The sequence below is a fragment of the Misgurnus anguillicaudatus genome, chromosome 5, assembly GCF_027580225.2.
Source record: "Misgurnus anguillicaudatus chromosome 5, ASM2758022v2, whole genome shotgun sequence".
In the NCBI taxonomy this organism is placed as follows: Eukaryota; Metazoa; Chordata; class Actinopteri; order Cypriniformes; family Cobitidae; genus Misgurnus; species Misgurnus anguillicaudatus.
The window spans coordinates 31,264,570-31,292,549 of record NC_073341.2 but is presented as its reverse complement, the minus strand read 5'-3'; the positions used below and the strand labels follow the sequence as shown (position 1 = coordinate 31,292,549).

The 27,980-nt window shown below is 36.4% G+C and overlaps 4 protein-coding genes across 5 annotated transcripts; 3 read left to right on the top strand and 1 right to left on the bottom strand.

Annotated features, from left to right (window-relative positions):
- Nucleotides 1-257: 257 nt before the first annotated feature.
- Nucleotides 258-1,860, top strand: smim15 (small integral membrane protein 15). Its single transcript, XM_055167646.2, has 2 exons — nt 258-415; nt 1,262-1,860. Exon 2 carries the CDS (start codon nt 1,293-1,295, stop codon nt 1,515-1,517), a length of 225 nt encoding a protein of 74 aa, XP_055023621.1. The 5' UTR covers nt 258-415; nt 1,262-1,292; the 3' UTR covers nt 1,518-1,860.
- Nucleotides 1,861-2,028: 168 nt separating this feature from the next.
- Nucleotides 2,029-4,689, bottom strand: ndufaf2 (NADH:ubiquinone oxidoreductase complex assembly factor 2). Its single transcript, XM_055167645.2, has 4 exons — nt 4,422-4,689; nt 3,722-3,811; nt 2,649-2,689; nt 2,029-2,507 (listed from the first exon to the last, which is right to left on the bottom strand). Exons 1-4 carry the CDS (start codon nt 4,534-4,536, stop codon nt 2,262-2,264), a joined length of 492 nt encoding a protein of 163 aa, XP_055023620.2. The 5' UTR covers nt 4,537-4,689; the 3' UTR covers nt 2,029-2,261.
- A 42-nt stretch (nt 4,690-4,731) lies between these two features.
- On the top strand, nt 4,732-16,215 carry ercc8 (excision repair cross-complementation group 8). 2 transcript variants are annotated; one of them, XM_055167643.2, is made up of 12 exons: nt 4,738-5,054; nt 5,157-5,252; nt 5,391-5,492; nt 5,612-5,735; nt 5,847-5,928; nt 7,850-7,918; nt 9,273-9,339; nt 10,269-10,372; nt 11,989-12,113; nt 13,737-13,934; nt 14,063-14,158; nt 16,103-16,215. In XM_055167643.2, exons 1-12 carry the CDS (start codon nt 4,978-4,980, stop codon nt 16,163-16,165), a joined length of 1,203 nt encoding a protein of 400 aa, XP_055023618.1. In that variant the 5' UTR covers nt 4,738-4,977; the 3' UTR covers nt 16,166-16,215. The 2 variants fall into 2 exon arrangements, with proteins under 2 accessions (XP_073724115.1, XP_055023618.1); XM_073868014.1 differs by lacking the exons at nt 14,063-14,158; nt 16,103-16,215 and adding an exon at nt 13,499-13,556 and having other exon boundaries at nt 4,732-5,054; nt 13,737-13,874.
- Nucleotides 16,216-17,646: 1,431 nt separating this feature from the next.
- On the top strand, nt 17,647-27,039 carry elovl7a (ELOVL fatty acid elongase 7a). The gene is made up of 8 exons (XM_073868015.1): nt 17,647-17,837; nt 19,598-19,680; nt 20,681-20,871; nt 21,500-21,583; nt 22,168-22,221; nt 25,596-25,701; nt 25,789-25,925; nt 25,999-27,039. Exons 2-8 carry the CDS (start codon nt 19,617-19,619, stop codon nt 26,227-26,229), a joined length of 867 nt encoding a protein of 288 aa, XP_073724116.1. The 5' UTR covers nt 17,647-17,837; nt 19,598-19,616; the 3' UTR covers nt 26,230-27,039.
- Nucleotides 27,040-27,980: the final 941 nt, after the last annotated feature.

Below are 27,980 nucleotides of genomic sequence, written 5' to 3'. Positions count from 1 at the left end.
TTTAAATATAAAGTTTAAAAATTGTAAAAATAAATAAATAAATAAATAAATAAATAAATAATAAACTAAACTTTGCAAGATGTTGTTTATTGTATATTTTGAATAGACATTTCTAATGAAATGTTATTGTTTATTTAACTTTTTAGGTAGATATGACAAGTGAGGTATATCTCAACTATCGATTTTATATAAATGGTGTTTGTATATTTATATTGTATATTTTTATATTTTTGAATATATAATATAGATATTTTGTAACTCTATTTTCCAATGTTCAAGAAAGAGAAAGGGACTACATTTCCCATACTGCACTAGAAACGCAAGTTAAGAGTTTCATTTCCGCTTGTATTACCGTATGATTCAGGCTACAGTTATCGACCCATAACTGTTCGGCAAATACTGAACGGTTTATTTGGTGGGTGGTCGTTTTTATTCTCAGTTGATCAAATTGATAAACATTCTATTATACATATATAAAGTAATGATAATTACGATTTTATTTAATCGTAATGGGAGCAGGGGTCGTTAGAAATGTTTGTGTTGCTAACTTGTAGCTATCATAGCTAGACAATGTAACTAATTTACCTTTTTCTCAAAAAAGTATAAATTAAAATATTTTTGTTCAGACTGAAAAAGCAAAAATGTTATTCTGCACGATTGCTTGCTAAACTAGTTAACTAGCTAGCTAACGTTGGCTAGCAAGCAAGCAGTGTGATGAATCAACCGGAATATTTATTCTAAACCACATAGGGGCGGTTTCCCGGATAGGGATTAGTTTAATCCAGGACTAGGCCTTCGTTTAATTAGGTAATATAACTAATTTTAACAAACATGCCTTACTAAAACATCACCTGTCTGCATTTTGAGGCACTGGTGTATTTTAAGATATATAAGTATAAGTTGTTTTCAGTTTGGACAGCTCTTATCCCTGGAGAACTCAGGAAAATCCAAAAACCCATATATTCTATATAACAAATTTGACCCTGTGGGTTCTCCAGGGTTAAAAATGTTTTAGTCTAGGACTAGTCTAATCCCTGTCCGGGATTAAAAAAAAGATAAATTAAATCTTACGTTTACATAGTATTACATAAGAATGTAATTAACTATTCATAATTCCTGAACAGTGTATTTTTTCTAAAAAATAGTTAACACAGAAAACTTTTAAAACCTCATCTTAAAACTTAGGCATGCCTCAATGTCATAACTGCTAATAATGTCAATCTCTTGTAAAGAAACGTTGACATTCTGCCTTCCCTTTTAGCATCTGGTGCTGAGGACAGAGTCAGAAGACAATGATTGATTTTAAAGCATGGGCAGAATATGTGGTGGAGTGGGCAGCCAAAGACCCGTATGGCTTTCTCACCACGGTTATCCTGGCATTGACTCCTCTGTTCATCGTCAGTGCCCTGTTGTCCTGGAAACTCGCCAAGATGATAGAAGCCAAGGACCGTGATCAGAAGAAGAAACAGAAACGACAGGAGAACATTGCAAAAGCCAAGAGAGCCAAGAAAGATTGAGCTTGACATCATGAGACGTAGAGGGGTCAAATAAATAGCCCAATCTCTCTTGATAAATCAACTTCCATCATAACCCAGGACAGTTATGCCTTATGGGATCTGGAGCAAGACTGTGCTTAAAGGAGGCCTTTCTGAGGGGTTGATTGATCTCAGTGGCAGGACTGCAGTACTTTTCTAGACTATTATTAATGCAGTAAATAATGCTCTGCACACTTGTGCAGTATTCTGCATTCCATTTTTTACTGTTTTGTTTATTCTTGCCATTTCCAAGTTAAATCCACTTAACAGTTAATTTATGTTTTTTTTTTAATAATAAAACATATTAACGTGATTTGCCTCAAAATGGTCTAATGTCTGTGATTACTATATTCCTAAATCTTATTTTACACAGACTGCATGACATAATTTGAGATGAATTGAATGAAACACTAAACTTTTAAATTTCTGTAATTTGAAATTAGTCTATATGATGTAAAATCTTCACTCTGCTGAGATTCTTCAAGAAAATGCATAGATTGATCCACTTTAATGAAATGACATTACATTTAATCCAATGCATGCTATGCATTATTGCATGATTGTCTGAATTGTACGTTATAAACATTATAAAGCTATTCAATCATCTTTATGTCATTCACACTGAGTTGTAGCTATAGCCCTCCGAATATAATTTAAGACAATGAACACTAAAATGCGATCACAACCCATAACTCATTTAAACTGCCATTTTGTCTTGAAATTGTCTTATTTCTTGGTTCCTGGGGGTGTCCAGGATCCTGGCTGAAATGAGTTGGCAGTGCTTACAGGGTCCTCGTTAACTTCAGACTGTCCAAACTGTGTGGCAGATGCGTGACCTTTGATCTGAGTCTGAGCAGGTTGAGCCACCAAACCTTCCTCATACTCGATGGACTGCAGGGTCTTGTCCTTCTCATCTGCCTCTTGGGCTTTGATTTTAATCTTCTCCCTGTAGTGCTTGTTCTTTAGCAACTCCTATAGACAGTGAAAGAAACGTATGTTGACAGATCATTTTCTATTCTAATGTAAAACATGTAAAATGTTCCTCTTTGGCTTTGCTTATACAGGTTCTTAGAAATAGATGGGTAGCCATTCTTGATCTGACAGAAATAATACCTCTACAGTAGGTGGCTGCTTCCGCCTGCCTCTAATCCAAGCTAAGGGATAAAATGAGAGATTAAGTCCATAGTTAGATAATTTGATGACAATGTTTAAAATATTAAGATCATGAAAAGAAATACTAGTTGTTAAAATTAATACCAATGTAATCCTTAAATTCTAAGACAATATGTAAACAATTTAAAAGACGTGAAACTCACCGAGTGGTCAGGGGTGCTCACTGACATGCCCACACAAAAATCGCTACAAAAGACGCCCTCCAACAGGTGTTTTAGCATTCGTTGTAAACCTGTGGACCTATTTTTCCAAACGCCCCACACCCGTATATTCTTCCGTTGAGAGCTTGAAAAATAGACACTCCAGCCCAGTTGGTGGCGATAATCCACCTTTGCCAATTGCAAGAATACAAACAAAGTTCCCGGCGCGGAGTAATACCGTACCTCACAGCACATCTAATACAAGTCAATAGAGTTGGACAAAACTACGATAAAACCTGTTGGAATGCGTCTTTTGCAGCGATTTTTGTGTGAGCATATCAGTGAACACCCCTGACCACTCGGTGAGTTTCACATCTTTGTAAATGAAAGTTTAATGCATTTTAGGAAGGATTGTTCCCGTGCACCTATAGAGCCATAATAGAGGTGGGAGGTGATACAAGAAACACCCGAAAATTCTCGGGCCAGCATCATATGTCCAAATTTCAGTTAAAACCGTTCTATTTCATCATAAACAATCTGAAAACAGGGCTTTAAGTGTAAAATACCGAACTTGTCCTTTAACAGACAACTTTTTTTACTAAGTTGTCTCCGACGATGACATGTTTGTTCGGTGGCGGCTACCGTAGCCTCTCTCTATGTTTCAAAAGTGAGGGGTGAGCAGTGGACTGAGCCGTTGGTTGCAATTCGCAAACTTACCCCTAGATGCCGCTTAAATTTACACACTGCACCTTTAATACTGTAAAAAGGTGTATATACTCTAAAGACTAGATATGCAGAACTGAAGTACTGAGTGTGATTTATGTTGTTATTGGTTTGGATTACAGTGAGATTTATGAATGCCTTCTTTATTACCATCCCATTCAGAGGGAATGCTGTTTTCTGAGTACTCAAACTCTGATGTATTGATAGTTTCCACCAGACGTCTGGGCCGCATGACCCTTCCTGCAGGACAAGAAAAAGTAGGGTGAAACTAATAGACCCTTTTACTGTTTGTACACACTGATGACGTGCAGCGTATGCGCGCGCATCTTGGCAACGAAAGTATGGCAAGAATCAGCAGTGAAGCAACACAGACAGAGAAAGTTATTTTAAAAAGTTGACCTTTATCAACTTTTTCAACACAGCTACCAGAACCGTGTACTTGAGTGGATAGAAGACGTTAGCAGATGGCCAAAAATAAAGATACGATTAGATAGATAAGATAAGATTGCCAGATACATATGTATATTACATTAGTGCAACCAAACGCAACAACCAGACATTTTGATGCTGGGAAACCGTTTTGATAAACTTTCTGAGTTGCGAACACGTTAGAACCACTGAGGAATAACACCACTTCTGTTGCCAAAATGTGCGCGCAGGCTATGATCACGTGCGTTGTAAAAGGGTCTATGGATTGGGCATGGTGTATATCATCTCTCCATAAAAACATAACCTAAATTACACTAAAAATAAAAACATTAAAGTCTCAATCTTATTCGTATTTATTCAACAAAAACCTAACTCAAGTTGAAATTTACTGTGTTTACATGTCGATAGTTTCTTGACCTACCTGTCCATGTCTTCTGCTCGGGTATGTTGTAATATTTATTTCCTAAATGATCCGTACCCACGTGCTCTTTAACCACTCCGAAGGTTCTCCTCAAGAGGGATGTAAAGCGGCTCATCGCTTAAAGTTTTACGATAAATTTCAGTCAATACATACCGCTCAAGTACACATACATAAACACATACCCCGCTTGCGTCCCACGGCTGCGCAATGACGTAGAATCAACAGTGTCGTGTGATTGGCTCTTTCACTGGCCCCGACCTATCAGAGTTCACGATGTAGGCACGTGTTATTCGTCAGAACATGGCCGCCTCCTCTAAAACAAAAACAGTCAGATATGAAAGACGAAATAGCGTTTAATGTGTAATGCAGAATGATTTTATTTACTTTAAGAACGCGGTTTTACACGGCAACTAAGCACCACAATTTCTCTGTGGTTTTGCTGAATATTGTAGCCAGCCATCCTAGTTATTTTAATCTGACAACAACACAGTCATAACAAACAATACATAAACTGAAGTTAAACTCATAACGCCTCGATGTGTATGTAACGTTAACGATGCTCAGTTTTCTTTATGCCAGGCAGTCAGGGCTTGACGATCCGGTTCGTCTGAGACGTGCAGAGTCCACACGAAGGTACTGGTATATTCAATTTAATGATTTCCATCTGTGTAATCCATCCTTTAATATGTCTTCTTTGGCATGTCATCAATAATCATGTGTGTACTGTATGTTTAGGGTCCTGAGTCTGGAGTTGAACCACGACAGAGATGTTGATCGTATCCATGGCAACGGCATTAACAGCCTGGACATTGAAGCTATTGAAGGAAGATAGTAAGTTTTACCCAAAATGTCAGAAGAGAGGAACTTATAGGCTGTTGGCTTATGTGATATGCTATAATTTTAATACCCAAGGTGGAGCATTCACACAAACCTAAATTAAGTTCATATCTGGGCTGTTTTGCATTGCAGTATGTTATCAGGTGGATCTGATGGAGTAATTGTGGTCTATGACCTGGAAAATAGCAGCAAGAAACCTCATTACACTTGCAAAGCAATCTGCACAGTAGGCAGGTCCAGCATATCTCCTTCATCATGCAATATTTACAGTGACCACAAGATGGCAGTAATTGATAATCTGATTTTAATGTTGGTTTGATGCACGTGTGTGACCACTCTTTTTTTATATAAAGGTCCAGCCGGTATGTTCATAAATTCAGTGTAGAAACAGTGCAGTGGTACCCACATGACACTGGTATGTTCGTATCCAGCTCATTTGACAAAACCATGAAAGTCTGGGACACAGAAACTCTGAAGGTACATCCTTCCACCTCAAACAAACCAATTGTGAATTTGTAGTGCATGGTTTATCTACCAAAAAATTATCATATACTATTATTTTAGCATGTTTTATGTGTTTATTTTCAGCCAGCTGAGGAGTTCCAGTTTGATGGCAATGTCTACTGCCATCACATGTCTTCTATAGCTAGGAAGCACTGTCTTATAGCAGGTGTGTTCTCTGCTGAATGTCTGAAGGCTAAACCAATCCTTGTAGTGGAGAGCAGGGCACAAAGTAACGCTTTTTAGCCTTGACTTTCATTCAGAAAATATTTAAGTTAGATTAATAAGTTTTTACACTATCAACACACACATCTCTGCTACAAATGAACACTTAAAGGGCCAGTCCACTTTTTTTGAAAATATACTAATTTTCCAGCTCCCCTTGAGTTAAACATTTAATTTTTACCTTTTTGGAAAACTTTTAGCTGATCTCCGGGTCTGGCGGTGCCACTTTTGGCATGGCTTGGCATGGTCCATTGAATCTGATTAGACCAGTGGTTCTCAAACTTTTTCAGAGTGCGGCCCCCCTTGTGTACAGTGCATTTCTTTGCGCCCCCCCCCCCCCAAAGAAAATATATGACAAATTTGTTCTAAAATGTAACATTTTAATTAAACATTAAAAGTAGTGCTGTTGGTTAGTAGCCTACTAGCCTTATATATTTTTTATATATATTACACAGAATTCACGATAAATTTGTGTATTTTATAAAATGTAATAAAACTGGGGCCCCCCTGGCACCATCTCGCCCCCCCCCGACCCCCCCCCCCCCCCGGCCCCCAGTTTGAGAACCACTGGATTAGACCATTAGCATCACTCTAAAAAAGTAACATGGCTGCAGGAGGCGCAATGATATTACGCGTTGCCCGAAAATAGTCCCCTTGAAAGTTACTAAGGGGCTATTTTTGGCTCCTGAGTAATATCATTGTGCCTTCTGCAGCCATGTTACTACAGCTTCCTTGATGATTACGTCAGAATGAGAGTATAGTTTCTAGCCATATCTCCCTAGAAAATAGCAACTTTTAAACTTTTAATTTTACGTCGGTCTTAGTACACAATGTATCTACAGAGTTTTAAATAGGAAAAATATCGAAACTCTTTGGGTTTTTTTGCGCGATGCTGATGGTATAATCGGATTCAATGGATTATGCCAAGCCAGGCCAAAAGTGGTACCGCCAGACCCGGAGATCAGCTGAAAGGATTCCAAAACAGCAAAAATCAAATGTTTAACTCCAGGGGAGCTGGAAAACGGGCATACCTTCAAAAAAAAGTGGAGTGTCCCTTTAAACTTTTGTTTGTGGGAACTACAGTTATTGTACAATTACACCGAAAGTGACAGGAGTGCAAATGTTAGGTTTAGGTGGGGTTATTGTAACAAACAGAAGGTTTGTTGTAACACCTGCTAGAAAATGTTGTTAAAATTCTGTCTATATACTAAAGGTGGATATTGTTTATATATCTGCCTATAATAGATAGATATCCACACATTTATCCATTCATGATCCTTCATCTAACCATCCTTGTATTATATACATCAATGCATATAAATACGGTAAGAAAATCATAAGTGTGAGTTATTTCTATTAATTGTAACACTGTGTGACAAATAACCCTGCTGTGTAAAAATGTTTTTAGTCCCCGCTATCAGTTACTAAGAGTTTTTGACGTTTCAAATTGGTTTAATGTTTTGGGTAACAAGACAGTGATTAAAATAATATAAGGTTGGATTTGGTGACTTACACACCTAACTCAGAAATCGGAAAAAAAACATAATATGAAGAAATTTACTTCCATGGCATCAGAACACTCTTTGTTCAATATCTTAACGAAAATATATCAAAAATTTTCACAAATTCACAGGAGATCATCTTCTGACAGTAAGAGATGAAGACAAAAAGCACAGTTTGCTCGGCCCTGTATAAATATGTAAAGTAGCCGTGTTACAATTAACCGTGCATTAGTTTGTGCCCCGCTCACCCCTACATGTGGCTTTCTTTATACTTCTGAGTCCATTTCACAAATCAGTGAATTAGTGTATTCGTGCTGTTGTCTTATTGTTCTCTCTCCGTTCTATTGTGCTCTGTGCTGGCAGTTGGTACTAAAGACCCTAAAGTGCAGCTTTGTGATCTGAAGTCTGGGTCTCGCATCCACATTCTACAGGGTAAGTAATGCCTGTTTTGTCTGAATGGAGACAGCCCTGGTTGATGGATATTGTACTCTTTTAAAAGCCAAAGATGTTTTAAACAGAGCAATTGTTGACTCTTAAAGTTCACCTCCAAATGAAAATGTTTACTTTTAAAAACTCATGAAAATACCCTCGTGTCATCTTTGTTATATAAGACTTTCCTCTTTTAGCCAAACAAAGTTGGGTGATTCTCACGAAATTAGACTTATGAGGGGTTATTTTTGATAAAAAAAGTAAATGATATCAAAATAAGAAGCATGCAGTTACACACATCTCTTCATGTACTATTTTGCACATGATTTCAAATGACCTCATACAAACCAATTTTGTTTTTTTTTTTCACATTTAAGGGGAAAATATTCATTACCGCAACGTGTCCATGACTGGATTTGGGTCCTTGACATGGAAATATTTATAATTAAAAAATCTAAAAAATAAAAAGCTTCAGTGCATGTTATACTATAAACATTTACAGTAAAGAAACATGTGGTATTTGATGATCATTGGTAAATGTAGAGACAATAATAAGGAATATAAATGTGTCCAAGACCAATTTTCTCATTCTTCGCAAAAGATTTTGGAAGGGACATAATTGACTGTGACACTCAAGATGGCTACCAGGTAAGCCGTTCTTATTTTTTCTTCCCAGATAAAAGTTTAAATTTTGTTTGTCATAGTACATAGACAAATTTTTAGTTCTTATTACTGAAAAATGAGTTTGTAAATGCATATATTTAATGTAATATCATGTTGCGGTAATGATATTTTTTTATATTGATAATATAAAAAATTTAAATAATTCTATAGGAAATATTTTTTAAATCCTCTAAAAATGATGGTTATAGTAAGTTCAGACCTTAATCTTATATGTGCAAAAAATTGGCTTCAAGGGCTTTTGAAAAATTCTGATCCTGGACACCTTCTAAATCTGGATTTCATAATAATCACCCAGTTGGAGTTATATTAAAATATTGCATTGTACTCCATTTTTAAAGCTTCAAAATGCACATCAAAAACGAATCCATACAGTTATTAAATATCTTCCGGGGTAAAGCGATGTTTTTTTTTGTTGTTGTTGAGGAAACTCTGTTTCAAACTTAATAAACTACAGCCGTATGTGTGTTCAGGAGAGAGTTAAGGTCAGGCTGGAGGCTTGTGTTACAAAAACCCATTGCTTAATTTCGACAAGTTGTACTTTAAACCTTTTATTACCCAGTATATTAGACCATTTGTGATCATGAACATTTTGTTTTGCCATATGATGGTTATGTGAGAAATAAAGAGTGTTGAATCAAATGTCAGTTTTGTTGAAGCGTGTCTTCCCCGGCAGGTCACAGGGGTGAGATCCTTTCAGTGAGATGGTCTCCACGATATGAGCACATCCTGGCCACTGCCAGGTAAGGACTTCAACACCTGTGCAAATATAATTACACCTGGCTTTACCTCGCTTAGTACCACAATGACAAAAAACTCATCCTGTGTTATTTGATGCTGTTTGTTTATCCATTGAGTATTCCTTGACATTTCCACATGTTTAATTAATGCTATTTTATTTTCCAAGTTGTTTTCTGCACATAGGAGAATGTGGATTTATAATACAAAATTTCTGTTTATTTACTTGAGGCCTTTTTATTTATTTATTTTTGTTTTGTTTAATACTAAAGTCTGAATGCAGTCTTGTGCATTTTTGTTGTCAGGCTTATGTACAGCTTCATTGCTCACCTGTGCCCTAATGGGAATGGGAATTAGAGCCTTAGGGGATTTCTTTGAAACTGTCCTGGAAAACAATTAAGAATGCAGAGCAGGATTTTTACTTATTAATTTGTGAGATCTGTATCAATTACAAATACTGTAAACGTTTTAAACAAAACTTACTGTAGCACAATTTTACCAGCAAAAATATCTATGAGGAAAATTACATTTATACATTTGGCAGATGCTTTTATCCAAAGCTACTTGCATTGCATTACAAGGTATACATTATTATCAGAATCTGTGTTTTATGGGTTTGAACCCATTACCTTTTGTGGTGCTAATGCAATGCTCTGCCACAGGAGTATAACTCAGTAACTTTGGCATGTGCTTTGTTGTTCATTCCCAAATGCGAAGGCTGATGTTTGCAATAACAACATCATACAGTAGGTATGAGAAACACTAAGCATTAACTAAACAGAAGGATCTAATTGGTTTAAAGACCTGACTGTCTAGACCTATTAGAAGAGGGATTCATTTGTGTTTATCTTGAAATGCATTTATAAGTAAGTTTGACTATAATGTGGATGGCTAAAGATGACTTTAACTGTTGTCTATGGGATTTTTTTGCCAGCACTGACAGCAGGGTCCGCGTCTGGGACGTTAGGAGAGCTACAGGGAGTCTTTTCACTTTGGATGAACACAATGGGGACAAATCCAAAGTCTCATCTGAAGGAGGTGAAATCAATCAAACTTTTTTTGTCGATACTCATTGAAAATGCTACAATTTGTAATCTGATATTTCTGAACTGAGATACACATAATGGGTAGATTTATGAAGCAGTATGTAATGTGTATAATGCATTTAAGCATTGATAGTAGTAAAAATTGATTTTGGGTGAGAATGAGAAGTGTTATGTAGTTTTCAGTGCAATATCATGTCAATCCGTACTAGGGATGCATAACGATTAATTGGAATTAATCTATAGCAGAACAAAAGTTTTTGTTTACATGATATTTGTGTGTGTGAACTGTGTATAATAACTTTGTATAGATAAATGCACACACATGCATGTATAATATTTAAGATATAAAAAATATACAATTGATATTATATATAAATATAAATACTTTATATAAGCATATTTTTTTTCTTAAAATGATACATGCATGTGTGCATATTTATATATACATAATTATTACATACAGTTTACACATATATATGATGTAAACAAAACCTTATATTCTGCTATAGATTAATCGTGATTAAAGCAACACCAAAGATTTTTTTTTACCTTAAAATAACGTTTTCAAAAAAGTTTCAGTCGTTCATCCATCCGAAACAGGGTGAACGGCACTTTCACATTCGATTTGCAGCCCTCTATAGGCCAAAACCGCACTAAAGAAGTTTCCAACCGTAGGGTCGCGGTCCTGTAGTTCGAGTAAAAACTACAAAAACTTGCTTTACGGCAGACCTACAATCCAATCAGAGCCAGCTTTGCGACAGTGGTAATGGACAATTCTGCTTCCAACCTGTAGGGGGAGCAAAGAGCAAAAAACTCTTTAGTGTTGCTTTAATCGTTATGCATCCCTATTTTGTACTGTTCATATGTTTTCATATGACTTGCTTTCGCCCGCCCATGTGACGTTTGGGTTAGGAGTGTGCCTGATCTCACAAGAATCCTTGTGTATATTATGAGTAAGCTAATTCGTATTAATTAAAAAAGTGAATCGTAACAAAAGCGTAAATTCATCATAAAAAACAAAATCACACTCCTAACTTCGCTCCTAACACCAACGTCACGGGGCACAAGGAAATCGAACAAAAATTTATGATTGTGATTGTATAAATTAATACTGTTAACCACCTCGTAAAATGCGTACATATTTCCATGAGATAGCTTTGGGTTCATTTATTGTTTTTATGACATTTGTACGTTTTTGTACGATTCACATTGAACGATTTCATACTAATCAGTCCAACTCATAAAACGTACGTACGAATTCACGTGAGTTTGGGCTGGACTTTTACAGTCACATCATAGGCCTTCATCACTATTATCGAGCTGTTACCATAGAGACGAGTGCAGTGAGAGGAACTGGGACAATAACCGCTCTGTCTAAAAGCAACTGCTGTTAGATCATATTACAGTGTTAGATAAACACTGTTTACAATATACGCTTTATAGGCCGGTCTGGACTTTCATCATCACCTGTGCACTTATAATTTGCATTCTTGTCTTCTAAGTATATCAAAACAAAATCTGAATAAATTTGTGAATAGAAAGTTAATAGAGTCTTTTTAGATTCATTGCCTTTATGTTGCAGGTAAAAATTTTTTGTTCATTTTTCAGTGAATACAGCCCACAATGGGCGAGCGAATGGATTGTGCTTCACAGATGACGGACTTTATCTACTCACCACGGGCACAGACGATCGTATGCGGCTGTGGAATAGTGCCACGGGGGAGAACACGCTAGTAAGTAGCAGTCAAAAAGGGTCCAGGAACTTTTTATCATACTATGAAGAGTGGTGGGGTCCTGATTAAAACAGTGAATTCTCGTTGGAGCTGATGGTGTAGTGGGCATTGCTCCGACATATGGTGCAGACAAACTTTCAGCGATCCGAGTTTTAATCCTTTGCCGATGCCGTACCCCGTTCTCCACCCTGTTCTTAGTTGTCCTTTCCTTACTGTCTATCAAATAAAGGGCAAAAATGGACAAAAAAACTATGAATTCTCTGAATTCAAACTATTTTGAAAACATTTGGGATAATGTAAGTACACATGTAAAGAAAATAAATAACATTGTGCTAGCGACTGAGAATTGAAAAATTTTACATATTGTGCCTTTAATTTGTAGGGTCATCATTAAATATTTACTCTTATGTCATTTTAGACCCCATGTTCTCATTTGTAACACAAGCAGGGAAGTCTAAACATTTGTTTTTTTATTGCTGTATGAAGTGCCCCCTTAAAGGGACATTCCACTTTTTTTTTAAATATGCTGATTGTCATGCTCCAATAGAGTTAAACATTTGAGTCTTGCCGTTTTGGAGTCCATTCAGCTGATCTCCGGGTCTGGCGCTAGCACTTTTAGCATAGCTTAGCATAATCCATTGAATCGGATTAGACCATTAGCATTGCGCTAAAAAATAACCAAAGTGTTTCAAAATTTTTCCTATTTAAAACTTGGCTCTTCTGTAGTTACATCGTGTACTAAGACTGACTGAAAATTAAAACTTGCGATTTTCTGGGCAGATATGCTAGGAACTGTACTCTCAAACTGGCGTAATAATCAATGACTTTGCTGATGTAACATGGCTGCAGCAGGCGTAGTGATATTACTTTCAATAGCAGGGAACTATTTTCAGGCACTGCGTAATATCACTACGCCTGCTGCCACCATGTTACATCAGCAAAGTGCTTGAATATTACGCCAGTTTGAGAGTATAGTTCCTAACATAACCTAGAAAATCGCAACTTTTAATTTTATGTCGGTCTTAGTACACGATGTAACTACAGAAGAGTCAAGTTTTAAATAGGAAAATATGAAACACTTTAGTTATTTTTAGCGCAATGCTAATGGTCTAATCAGATTCAATGGATTAGGCTAAGCTATGCTAAAAGTGCTGGCGCCGGACCCGGAGATCAGATGAATGGATTCCAAAACGGTAAAAATCAAATGTTTAACTCTAGGGGAGCTGGAAAATGAGCATATTTTCAAAAAAGTGGAATGTCCCTTTAAGGCTTTTACGTAAATCTTTTGTTAAACGTTGTCTTTATAACCTAGGGTTCATATTGCAGAAGGAATTTGCTTTCTCTAATGAACCGATACTACTCAAAGGAGTTTGTTATTTTACTAGCAGCTAAGCTAGAATGCTGCTAGACGACTTGGTTATCACTAGGCTATAACAAGATAAGGTTGGTCTGTTTGGTAACCTTTTCTTTGTTATTCACAAGAAACTTGCTCTTTGAAAATGGCTAATACTTTTTCCACTTTGTCTAAACTGGTTTCTTGCCTAATGTTCAGAATATTTCCTGCATTTTTGTATTAAATAGTTCCATTATTTGAACAATGGAAGTGGTTATTTCTCCCCACAGATAAACTATGGAAAGGTTGTAAATGAGAGCCGGAAAGGCCTCAAGTTCACCGTATCGAAGGGCTGCAACCCGGAGTTTGTGTTTGTGCCATGTGGGAGCTCGGTGGCAGTCTATGGGCTTCACTCGGGAGAGCTGATCACCATGCTGAGAGGACATTATAATTATGTAGACTGTTGTGAGTTTCATCCAGATTACCAGGTAATATTGCTTTGAACTAATTGAGTCTTCATTGTTTGATTGATTATCAAGTTTATTCATTAGTAGTTTGTCATATTTACACAGCATTAACTCACCCTGTAAGTCAAGTCTTATTTGTGGATCTATAGGAACTGTACAGTGGAGGTAAAGATTGTAACATCCTGGCCTGGGTCCCAGTGCTAAGACAGCCTGACATGGAAGATGAAGGAAGCAACACTGCAAAGGTAAGAGCAAATGGTAAAACATGGTACACCAAGTTTGGTTCCCAGGCAAGGCATGTGGTGATGAAATGTAATAATACCTATTTGTTGCTTTGGATAAAAGTGTCAGCCGAATGTATACATGCAGGGTTCCCACGGGTCCTTGAAAGTTTGTGAATCTGGGGAAAATAATTCAAGGCCCTGGGAAGTTTTTGAAAATATACATACATAGATACAGGTCATTGAAAGTGCTTGAATCTATTTTATGCAAGAAGTTTTCTGGAAAAAAATCCATATTATTCCCTGTGTAGTGTAGGATAATATCATAAAAATTCTAGACTTTTTAAGCACACGTGCTAAACTGTTCGCTTTAAATGCTTATATCTTCTGTATGCGAATGTTGATTCATACCAAAATGCTTTTTTGCATAGTTGTGTTTGACACATGAAAACATCTCGGGTTAAGTATGTAACTGTTGTTCCCTGAACTCCATCTTTGGCAATATTTCAGATAGCGATATACTTCATGGTTTCCGCGTCACCCTGTCTTTGTCATTAAGCCTCACCATTAGTTTAATTTGATATATACATTCAGACGCACTTACCCCTGGAAGTGTCCCCAAAGTGTCACCGCAGTGACGCAGCGCGAGTTCCCTCAAAAGGGAACTGAAACAATGTATCTTAAAAGGTAACACGATGTAACCTTGCTTTCACTTGAAATGTGTCCCCACATTTAGTCCTTGAATTTGAGGGTATTGGACCTGGAAAGTCCTTGAAAGGTCCTTGAATTTAAAGTTAACTAAGGTGTGGGAACATGAAAAATGGCAATATCCAAGATCTTGTCTAGAAAATGTTTCTATAGTAAAATATTAATGGGTATTTCTGTTCCAGATCTGCAAGTAGGGTTTGAATTAGGTGGGGCATTGAAAGCAAATATTCATTTGTGCTCACATAAACACTCTTTGTTAATGCCCTCATTGACCTTAGCCAATAGATAAGATTAGATCAGAAAAGACTATGTCCACTTTGTCATGTATGCATTCACACACGTTGTACGTGTGAGGTGCACATATAAACTCAAGTGCCGTCACATCTAGATGGTTTGTGGTTTATCAAAACTCAAACATCCTGTTTTACCAGTTTTCAACCCAAAAAAACGTGTTTAAATAATGAGTTGTAAATAAACTGGTTTACACATTTAAAGTATGTCAGTGTGTTGTTAATAGTACACTGAACATTTTTTTATTGTTGCACTTAAATTTTGAAGTTGAATCAACTTAAATTTACAATTCATTTCAACTTTCTTAACAAGTGAGGTTTTGCTTAAATTATGAAAGTAAAGTTGCATAAGCTTCACTGCAAAAAAATGACTTTCATATCTAGTATTTTTGTCTTGTTTTTAGTAAAAATATCTAAAAATTCTTAAATTAAGATGTATTTTCTTGATAAGCAAAATGACCCAGGAAAATAAGTCTAGACAAAAAATATAAAATTTAAAAGAATTTGTGCTTAAAACAAGCAAAAAAATCTGCCAATGGAATTAGAAATATTTTTGCTGAATTTTTCTTTTATTAAGTAAATTCAAGAAAAAATTCTTGTTTTAAGCACACATTCACTTAAATTTGATACGTTTCGTCTAAAAACTAGACTTATTTTCTTAGGTAATTTGCTCATCAAGAAATACATCTTGATTTAAGAATTTTTAGATATTTCTACTGAAAACAAGACAAAAAAATAAGACAAATAAAAAATATTTTTTGCAATGTTGTTATTTCAACTTTTTTTTAATCATTTATACACTAGCAACTCCTCAATAGTCAAGACAGTTCACATTTTTTGCACAACATTTAAGTGCAACAAGGAATTTTGTACAGTGACCACACACTTAGCATCTGTTTGCAAAACTATAGCATCATTGAATCACATAGAATTTAATTCAAAATATTCTGGATACTCTATTTTTTCATAGGGTGGACCACAAGCTGCTATCAATCCTGCTTTTGAAGATGCTTGGAGCAGCGATGAAGACTAACAGTCCAGCTCTTTGTTAATGAAAACCCACATAAACCACTATATACATTCCTTCAGAGGTCAACGTGCCTTTACTACGTGTAATTGCATACTGCATCAATGATTGCACAAATTGTACATTTATTAATCAGAAATGTGGGCATTTTACCCTGGAAAATACCAAACACAAACTTTGTGGGCCTGTGGCACCGTAAGCAGATTAGTGGATGTTTATATTTTACATAACAGGTGTCTTGAGGTTTGCTTATGCAGGATTTGCATTTTTGCCTTGAGGTGGAAATTATACCATTAGAAGACCATTAAGCATGTTAGAGCCTACTAGAAATGTTTGTTTGTGTTTGTTGATGTACATAAATGGTGCTAAACAGGTTATTGAATAAATCATGCAACATTCCACACAAAAAATACTGTAGTATATTTTAGTATTTACTTCAACTGTAGTGTTTTTTACTTAATTGTAGTAAACATTAAAATATACTACATTATTTTCTACAGTTTATCAATTCAAGATAGTAAATGCTACAGAATGTTATACTATACATTAACAAAGTGTTAAAATTATTATTTACTGTAATAGTTTTTATGGATGTACGATTAGGAAACAAAATGCAGACAGACACTGCATATGTTGTAATTGGAGGTTTTTGGTTTCTTCCATTTTTTATGTAAAAGTCTTAGGTACATTTTTTTATTGAATAATGACATTAAATACAAAAATCTAATTTTGCTCAATGCCACATGAACAAGAGGAATTAATCACATGTTACCAGAGAAGAAAGAAGAAAAATTACATAAAATTAGTACTTTTAAAATAAAACATGTTTTCAGAGCTTTTTTTGTTTTTTCTTTTTCCAAATGGGTACATTATAATTTGAAATCATTCATAAAATGTGACAGATTTGGTTTGCAAGGGGCCCATTTTGTTTTGTGTAAATGTTACTTTGTTACTTTCCTAATACAATAAATAACTGTTATATTGTTCATTATTTCCCAAATTAGCTCTCTTAAAATAAAAATAAAAACATCAAATACACCAATTTCTACCACACAACCCAATTTTCTACTAATATAAATTTCCACATATTTCCAAAAAGTATTGAGTAGATACAATTTTTAAAAATGCAAAATTGTTTCCTTTTCCTGTCCACAAAACTCACAAGAATATGAAATATTACGCTTAAATCTGTCCAAAACATGTTTAAACGGATAAAGTCATTGTGGTTAATATTTCATACGTTGATGGGCGTGTTCTACTCTATGCGGCGCTGCGCAGACACATCATCTTATGACATCAAAGTACCGCGAGAGCGATTCAAAAGCTGTGCCCCGTGCAGTACTTTGATATCATACGCTGTCTACACCTTTTTGTACTGTTGCTACATAAATTGCTTTAAAATAATAAAAGCTTTTTTATGCGAGCCACATAACCAATAAGTGGCAGGTATTATAAATCCTGATACGACGTTGAACCAATCAGATCCATCAGTCTCTCAATCAGGTGAATGTCTCCGCCCACCGCTGCTAGTGTCAGTAGTGTGTAGACGAACTCCCGCTGTTGAAACATAATTGATGGAGTTCGTGTCGACACACCCTTAACTTTAAGTTTTTAAACCACTTTGACCGAGGAAGGGTGGAAAACGTGCGTGCTGGTGACCGTGGGAGGATCTCAAGGGGTGAGTGGTAATACCAATTTGAATTCTGAGACTGTTTTACGGTAGGACAGGTGCACGCGCACCTGGATTCGTTTATATATGGTGGTCAACTTCATGCGATCTGGTATTGTTGTGATGTTTAGCTATCATAAAAGCAAGAATATTTTGTCTTTCCTGATAAACACTGGGACTGGATTCAAATCTCTCCCATCAGTGTCATCTCAACTTTTGTCTTTCATGGTTAAACACTAGTTATTTATATACAGTAACGTTAAGAAGTCTGTATAATAAGACCTTATTTATAGTGTCCTTACTCATCAGGTATAAAAATTATTTTTATTAATCTCATTGGTTTGCTCAATGTAGAGTCTTATGTGTTGAGACTACATGTATACATTTGGTTGACCAGTAATAAATATTTTTGCTGATATTTATCATGGCTCTAGTGAATATATAACTATGATAGACAAAAAATGTAACATTAATCTCTATTTCCCGAACTTGTTGCAAAAGTGACAAAGAGAGAATTCTGTCACAGTTTTGATAATAAAAACACAGACAAGCCTTGTTATGTTTTTACCAGTACCATTATTAACCATAAAAGTGCATTTTTGGGGTCAGTTTTGATAGTATTGAGGTTTCTCAAGCTATAGAGTCAAATGCACCTGTTGATAGCGAAGGTGGTTTCCTTATTGTGCACCGGCAACCTCTTAATCTCATAGCAACAGGCGTGTCAAGGCTTGCGGTAAAGATGACAGTATCCAGGCAGGCAGCTCTGTGCCGATAATTCAACCGGTACACCCTGAAACACATGTTGGATTACTTTTTCCGAACATTGGATGAATATTTGCGTGGTGAAAGGATTTTAAAAAAACACTTGAGCTGACATCTAAAGAAGTGGTGACCTTTAACATACTACACATTTTTATATCTGTATACAGTACACATTAAATAGTTCAAGTTTTCCCATTACTGATAATAAGACTATCCAAGCTGCCCATTGCTATAAAATGAAAACCCCTTATTCACTTGAATTGTATCTTCTTATTATTCATATGTCTACGAATTGAACCATTGTATTTTGCATTCAGTACGTTATTGTAAATTGTTCTCTGCATTGTGCATCTCTTTGGTTATCCACCCCCATTATTGTATGGGCTGCCCTGACTTCTGTGTCTCTAACATACACTGGCTGCTGTCCATTGTGTCCCAACACTCATCCTCTTGTTTAGCTCCGAGTTTGCCGAAGAGGATGGTCTTGCTGGCCATTTTAACATTTCATGTGTTTTCATATCACAATACAACCTTTCATCGTGCCTCCATGCACGAGTCCTCCTTGCATCTCGAATGTCATTTTATGGCCCTTAGGTTACACATCATGCCAATTTAATAAGGACAATAGCAGTACTCTAACGGTGTATTCAATAAACTGCTTGTAGTGTGTCATTTGTATGTGCCATTCAAGTACTTTTCTTCAAATGTTAAAAGTTTATGGGATAAGTGAATCGAGGAACAATTCACATTTGAAAAATTGGGATCCTGTCTGTGAAATCCAGGCTAAAGTCTCATAATCTAATCTAATTTTAATCTTTTTCAAGGTTATATTTTAACATTATGTTCACAAAAAGTGACTTTAGCTGGGTTTTCACAGGCTGTGTCACAATCGATCAGTTATTGACGCATAATTATTATTTTTTTGCTGCGTGGATTTTGAAACTAAAAACTAATTGTGTTAATTTCCACTTCGTAGTTTGTAATTTTGCTGGTCTTGAATTTCTTAGGCTCTGATCATTGGCAGCAATGGGGATTCATGATTTCACAACCACAGCTGCACAACTGTATGACAACTGGATCAAAGATGCAGGTAAAGTGTTTTTTTGTTGTCGTAAAACACCTTTAAAATCGTATAAATTCTGACATCGGAAGCATAAATTAAGCATATTAAAGGAGCATTTCACCCATAGAAACATTGATCTTTATTGATCGTGCATCATATTTGTAGTCGAAATGTAACATACATTTCGAATTTGGTGCCTATTTGACCGAGAAAAGGGATGTTTGTAGTCTCATCCCCTCAACAAAGATATTGGACTTCCTTCTTTTAATGATGCAAAATGATGATTTTTACATCATTGAAAGAAGGAAGTGCAACACTGAAATCTGTATTTCTCCTGTCTCAGCGGCAACTGAGGAAATGATGCACGACCATTCAAAAACATGACTGGGGTTCTAACTATACAAAGCTATGGCGTAATAGCACTCCCAAAAGTGCTATTACGCCATAAAATATAGTTCCTCTTTTAAATCCGCTTAGAAAAGCGCTACGTTTTATTTTGTACCACCAAACTTGCTCGTATAACTACTCGTCTTAAATAGGAAAAACGTTGATGTGTTTGGTCACTTCTAACTTTATCTCTAAATGGTACCATTGAATGAATGGGGCTAAGCTAAATGCTATCGAAGCGTCGCAGTGCGCTCCAGCGCTTACGTGCACGCACACAGATGATAGAGGGATGTATCAACAATTCTTAGTTAAGGTAATAACATATTTTAATATTGAAAATGAGTAGACTATTCCTTTAATGCAAATGGGTGAAGTGTTCCTTTAATGCCCACATTTACACCTCAACAAAATGTAGTATTTGTAGTCACATACATATAAATACTTTATATATAGATACTATTAGTCTTTATAACAAGATAATTTATTTGTTGAATCTTAAATGACAAGCTTGTTATGGTTACTTATTGCTTTTCATACATCTATGTTAGCAAAAAAAACACAAATCCACTTTAAATAAACATAATTCAATAACAATAGATGTCACAGTGCAACATGAGTTCAGATTGTGATGTGATTTTAGACCCCAGGACAGAAGACTGGCTTCTCATGTCATCGCCACTGCCACAAACCATCATTATTTCTTTATATATCTACTTTGTGGTGTCGCTGGGGCCGAGATTAATGGAGAACAGGAAGCCATTCGAACTGAAGCGGGTCCTCGTCGTCTATAATTTTAGCGTCGTGGCCTATTCTCTTTACATGTGTTATGAGGTAAAGTTATTTCATTTATTAGCAAACACACATGCACATTTCTGCTTCAAATCATTTTGCTCGGGGGGGGTCGGGAGTCGCGTTATATTTTGACAACAAATTTTTTTGTGTGTTTTGTAATGATGAACGAGCTTGGCTGGATTCCACGCCACTGAGTGATGATCCTTTTTGGTGATATGTTAATGTCGTGTTAAAGGGTGGAATGAGTATGCTTGTAGTGAAGTATGTCTTAAAGTCTAAGTTAAATATTTGTATTATAATTATATATTTATATAATTGTGCACAATGTGGGTATTTCAAATTTTAATAGTCTAAAAAGCATTAAATGTATCTTAACGTTAAGTCATGTACAACACTTTATATACAATACAGATTGTTATAAAGCAGCTTAACAGTAATAAACAGGAATACATGATCAATATATGGTCCAATAAAAAGCTTTCTGGAAAACTATGTCATCGTTTAGCTCAATGCAGTTCAGGTTTTGCTGTCATCCAATAGTGCATTCGATAATATTACAGAATTGTAACTGGTTTTTAACTAAGCAAGCCAATAGCTGTGTGTCGGTAAATTAGCTAATGTTGTGTAACTGCATTTCAACAAGGCTTATTCTTTTCTCTCTCTACAGTTTGTCATGTCAGGTTGGGGAACAGGGTATTCATTCCATTGCGATCTGGTGGACTACTCGCAGTCGCCACAAGCCATGAGGATGAGCACGGGAGAAATGCTGTTTTACCTGCTGTGTAAAGTGCTAGCTGCACCCATCACACCTGTTTTGTTTGCTTATCACCTAATCTGACAGTTTTAGGTATTTGGCTTGGAAAGTTGTTTGTCAAGTTGCCTTTTGTGAACCAAAATGTGAACTTGGTCAATAGGTGCACGGTTCTAGACCTCTTTAAAGGGATAGTTCACCCAAAAATGAAAATTCTGTCATTTACACACTTTCGTGTTGTTACAAACCTGTATATATTTTATGAACACGAAGGAAGATATTTTGAGGAACCTCACTTACTTCCATAGTATGATAAGAGAATACTATGGAAGTAAATGGGGCTCACAAACTGTTTGATTTCGAACATTTCTTAAGATATCTTCATTTTTGGTCATCAGGTAAACATGGTTTGTAAAAAGTAAGTGATGATAGAATTTTTATTTTTGGGTGAACCCAACTCATTTTTTGGTAATATAATTTGAATTTATATATCTGATGCATTAAGTGACACAGTAAAAGATTTGTTTGCATAAGTGGTTTGAATGTAATGGTGGCATTCATGTCTGTCTCTCTGTCTCCAGATGGCATGGACCTGCTGGCTCTATTACTTTTCCAAGTTCATTGAAATGTTAGACACCGTGAGTAATACTTTCTTTTTATGACCTCTGATCAACATTGGCTACGTCCACACACCAGTTGAATAGGGGTGTCAATCATGTTTATTGAAATAAATGGTTTTGTTCATTAGTTTATAAATGAATTGTGCTAAAGTCATTTTTTGTGTTTTCTACATAATGTAAAAAACATGATGGGCGGTTTCCCGGACAGGAATTAGACTAGTCCTTGACTAAAATAAATGTAAGAGCTGTCTCAACTAGCACTGATCTTAAAATACATCAGTGCTCTTTGTTTTGCATCAAAATCCACACAAATAATGTTTTTAGTACGCCACGTTTGTTACAACTAGTTATATTTTATAATTTAACTAAGACCTGGTCCTGGCTTAAGCTAATCCCTGTTCGGGAAACCACCTCAATATGTTTAATATTGAGTGAGTACGTCGTGTCAAAAAATGAAATTAATGTGCAATTAAACTTTGATGCTCCAAATCTCTGGATGTCACAGGCAGGGTCACAATTTGTCACATTTGTTGTAAATATGGTCAAACACTTGGAAAAGTAGCCATATAGGATAAATGAGTAAGGGTAATTTGGCAGGCAGCCTGTTTTAGTAACTGTTTATTAGTAGGATAAGGGTGGGGATGAGTTTTATAGGAAAGGAGAACATTTTTGGTTGTTGGGAGGAACCTTATGCCGGAGGTGCTTGTTTGTCTAGTAGAGCAACAATGAAGCTTCAAGTCTATTTTCAGCATCTGTGGCATGCAAGTTTATAATGTGAACGTAAAATGGATATGGAGAATAATGTTTTCAAATTAATTTCCTGTCCCTCATCCCTGCTTTTCTATGGGAGTCAACCTGTTAATTTTCTATTGTGGATTTGCACATCAAGGCTATGTTTACGTGACAAGGAGGTGGTGAAAAAGTAAAAAATTTTTTTTGCCTTTAAGAAAAATTTGACATACACACGACACTGTGTCAAAAAGATCTGCGTTTACACAGATCCGTGAAAGTCAAATCCACTGTATTATTCATGCTAGACCAGTAGATGGCGATGTTACTTTGTGAAGAAACACTAAAAGCCTGCATGCATACAGATCTGATAAATACACATAATCAAGATGACAGAAGCAATGAGTAGTTTTGTTTGGAAGACGATGATGTGGTTTTTTACTACCCTGGACTATAAAGTGCCAAAATGTTGTACTTTGTTAAAGAAGCATTAATAAATATACATACTGTACATTACTGTTGTTCCTCTATGCCCTGCCTTTCTGAAACGTGTCAATTTGTACAAAGTTCATCATTCTGAAAAGCGCAATGTGCTCCGATTGTCCAGCTATCCAGGGTGTTGTGATTGGCCAAACACCTCAAGCGTGAAATGTGGCGCTCCTTACCATATTTGGAAGATCAGCACCCAATGCAATACTGACAGAAGTTAATATTGTCTTTACTACCTGTAAACAATACGAGCCCGAATCTGATCTAGAAAATGCAGACCATAGCAGAATGTAACAGATTGGTAAAGTAAGGATACTAAAACATAACATCTATGTTCGTAGAAATGACAAACAAGCGCTTCTAGTCTACACTGCTCAAAACGTGTGTTTGAATCATGGTTTGAATAGTCAATGGTGAATTCTTTTTAAATATGAAAACCTAGAACAGGTGGAGTTAGGATATTGTGCATGTTTCTACGTCAACTTCCTGCGGAAGTAAACTGTTACCTACAATCCTTATGTTTATTGTAGTCCAAGAAAAGAGAATGTAGTTGGAGATGATAACTCGCGTCATCGTAGACTTTCGTTAAAGGATTACTCCACTTTCTTAAAAAATGTGGATAAATTACTTACCCCAATGTCATCCAAGATGTTAGGGTCTTTCTTTGTTCAGTCGAGAAGAAATAAAGTATTTTAGGAAAAACATTCCATGATTTTTTTCAGTTTAGTGGACTTTGTTGGACCCCAACAGTTTACAGTTTAAATGCAGTTTAAAATTAAATTTCAATGCAGCTTTAAAGGGCTCTAAACGATCCCAAATGAGGCATAAGGGTTTTATCTAGCGAAACAATTGTCATTTTTGGCAAAGGAAATAAAAAATGTACTTTAAAAACCACAACATCTCGTCTTGCACTAGAAGTGTGATGCACCAGCGCGACCTCACAAAATGCGTAAGCACGTCAAAAGGTCACGCCCCGGTGTTTACAAGTGTGGAGAAAGACGACCGTTCCAACATTGTTGTATTTGAATTATACTAATTAATGTCATTGTGTCAGTTTATTGTTTAAAATGTGTTTCACATGTAACGCGTTACCTTTTGACGTCATTAACGCATTACGTGAGGTCGTGCTGGCATGGTGCAAGATGAGAAGTTGTGGTTTGGAAGTGCCTATTTTTTATTGCCAAAGGTGACAATCGTTTTGCTAGATAAGACCCTTATGCTGCGTTCACACCAGCCGCGGTAAAGGCGTCAAGCGCGAGTGATTTCAATGTTAAGTCAATGTGAAGACACGTTGATGTGCGTCTGGAGGTCTCGCGGCACGAATGAGGCGTTTAGCGCGGCGCGTTATACCCGATTCCGCCTCATTCGCGCGAATTGAGCATTGCCGCGGCAAGTTGAAAAATTTGTAGTTTGGCGGAAAAACGCACCACGTTAACCAATCAGGAGCTTGCTCTATAAGTGACATGATTATAGAAAGGGAGCAGAGTCGCAGAAGCCCCTCCCATGATTGAAATTCCGCGTGAATGTCTCTGACTAGAATTTCACGCACGGGTTTCACATCCAAATGAAGCGAGTAAACTCAAACGGTACGTGGTAGACGCAAATTTGATGCCTCAAACGCGGCTGGTGTGAACCCACAGTTATGCCTCGTTTGGGATCGTTTAGAGACCTTTGAAGCTGCTTTGAAACTGTAAATTACTTGGGTCCAATAAAGTCTATTAAAATGAGAAAAATCCTGAAATGTTTACTCAAAAACTAAAATTTCTTCTCGACTGAACAAAGAAAGACATAAACATTTTGGATGACATGGAGGTGAGTTAATTATCAGGATTTTTTTTTAAGAAAGTGGAGTAGTTCTTTAACATGTCCTGACACACAGACACACCAAAAGCAATGTAAATTGGGGGGCTCTTTAACACATGCGCATGGCATCACAGTTGTCTCAGATTTGCGGTTACGTAGTTTACATAGAGATGACAAGGTTATCAAAAACTTGCACTTTAAAAACCCGTCTTTAAAATGCTGCCATCGTGTAAACGAACAGCCAAACTACATAAAAACTTTTTCGTTTATGGTTGAAACAGTTGTTGTGTAAACAGCTCTTAAAATTGTCATAGGAGTGTTTAACCCATTGAAAAGGTTAATGATACACTTTATGCTCCTGTTCTGGGCAGGTTTTCTTTGTGCTCCGGAAAAAGCACAGTCAGGTGACTTTCCTGCATGTCTTCCATCACTCCATCATGCCTTTCACCTGGTGGTTTGGAGTCAGGTTCTCTCCAGGTATGTTTCATCTTCTGGGACTCTAAGTATACCAAAAATGATGCAGATTTCCATTATTTTGGGCTTCTGTTTGATTTGATATTACAGGTGGATCGGGGACATTTCACGGCCTTCTTAACTGCATCGTTCATGTCATCATGTATACATACTACGGGCTGTCAGCTTTGGGGCCTGCCTACCAGAAGTTTCTATGGTGGAAGAAACATCTGACGTCAATGCAGCTAGTATGTATTACAAAAATATAATATAAGACCATTTAGCGAATCTTTGTTTATTATAATCATTATCTTTCCCCAGATCCAGTTTGTCATTGTAACCTGTCATATTAGCCAGTACTTCTTCATGAAAGACTGTCCTCACCAGTATCCCATATTCATCTACATCATTGCTCTCTACGGCCTCATCTTCCTCATCCTCTTCCTCAACTTCTGGTACCACGCCTACACGAAAGGCAAGAGGCTTCCCAAGAGCCAAAGAAATGCAACCATGGCACAAAACAACAATGATGTGCATCTCAAAAAAGAATAACTGGTGTGACCTGATCAAGCAATCAGCAATGACAATCTTCCTAAGACAGCTGTGTGGCTGAATTTTTATATCGGGAATATTTATATGTATACCATGTGGTTTATCTCAATGTCCTGGGTAAGTTACTGTAATGAGTGGGTATTGCAGTCCGGGCTGTTTCTTCCTTTCTACGGGGCATTCGAGTCGAATTCTGGCGCGTTGCCCTGAGGGCTGTTCACATTGCCACTCCTTAACTCTTTGTTTTCTGCATACTTAATGTGTTTCCAGTTCCTCATTAATGAAATGTGAATGAGACAAAAGCCTCACAGCTCCTTCATCATGGCGATCACCTTGTTTTATTGATGTTTTAGAAACAATTTATGTTTAGCTCTTTGGCCTAAGCTGGAAAAGTGTAGACATGTTGGTAACACATTTGTCATAACACCCTATGAAAAAACTTGGGGAGAATTTGACCACGTACAGTAGGTGCTAATTCATGTAATATATGTATGCCTGTTGTTTCCACCCTCAATGTGACATTGAGTTCAGAGTGTATGATAGCAAAACTGTAACTGTCCTTGAAGGAACCAGTGCATTGATTCGATCTGATCTGAAACTGCTCTAATGGTGAAATGGGACAGGAATTGCGAAGCTCTGTGTGACTACGTCCTTAATTTAGTTACTGCTTTGATTTGTCATATAGTGTTGTTATGAATGTTTTGGGCTCTTCAGCCTGGACAGGAGCCCATGTCATTTTTGTACAAGAAAGTTTGGTATGTTAATTGATTCTGTTTTAAATATTTATGTGAAAATAAATGCTGTATTCACTTACGTTGGTTGTTTTGGTTTTTGTAGATTTATTGCATTCTCATGTTTGTGCATCTACGAAAAACAGATTTGTTCCTAAAAGTGAGCAAAATCGGACCATATTTAGTTTTTGTGACATTTGGGGTGGCCTAATATTATGTCATTTTTAAATAATTTTGAAGTGTTATAAAAAATGTAAAGAAAATTTCTATTAGGGTTATATTTTATAGTAAATATTAGGTGTATATAAAATTATAGAAAGTTGGTGTTTTTGAGGCTGTCTACGTGTATGGGTGTGTGTGTGCATTTTTTAGATTTTAGATATACTTCAAAGTCTCTAAGCTTTCACCAAAAAGATCACTGCTCCCCCATGTGGAAGTTGTAGCAACAATCAACATTATGGGGTGGTTTCCCAGACAGAGATTAGTTTAAGCCAGGAATAGGCATTAGTTTAATTAGGAAAATAACTAGTTTTAACATACACGCCTTGCTAAAAACATTACTTGTGTGCATTTTTAGGCCAAACAAAGGGCACTGATGTATTTTAAGATAATGTCAGTGCAAGTAGTTTTCAGTTTGGACAAGCTCTTACATTTATTTTAGTCTAGGACTAATCCCTGTCTGGGAAACCGCCCCATAGTGTTTAGACAATATAGTACTGAATGATGTGTATTGTAGCCTCTAATATTGATTTTGCACTATTTATACACAAAAACACACACGCTTTGGAAACTTTATTTTCTGCACATTTTAACACACACACACACACACTTTGGAAACATTAATTTTTGCACATTTTAACACGCACCCACACACACTTTGGAAACCTTAATGTTTTGCACTTTTTAACACGCACCCACACACAATTTAGAAACCTTAATTTTTGCACATTTTAACCCGCACACACACTTTGGAAACCTTAATTTTTTGCACATTTTATCACACACACACACACACTTTGGAAA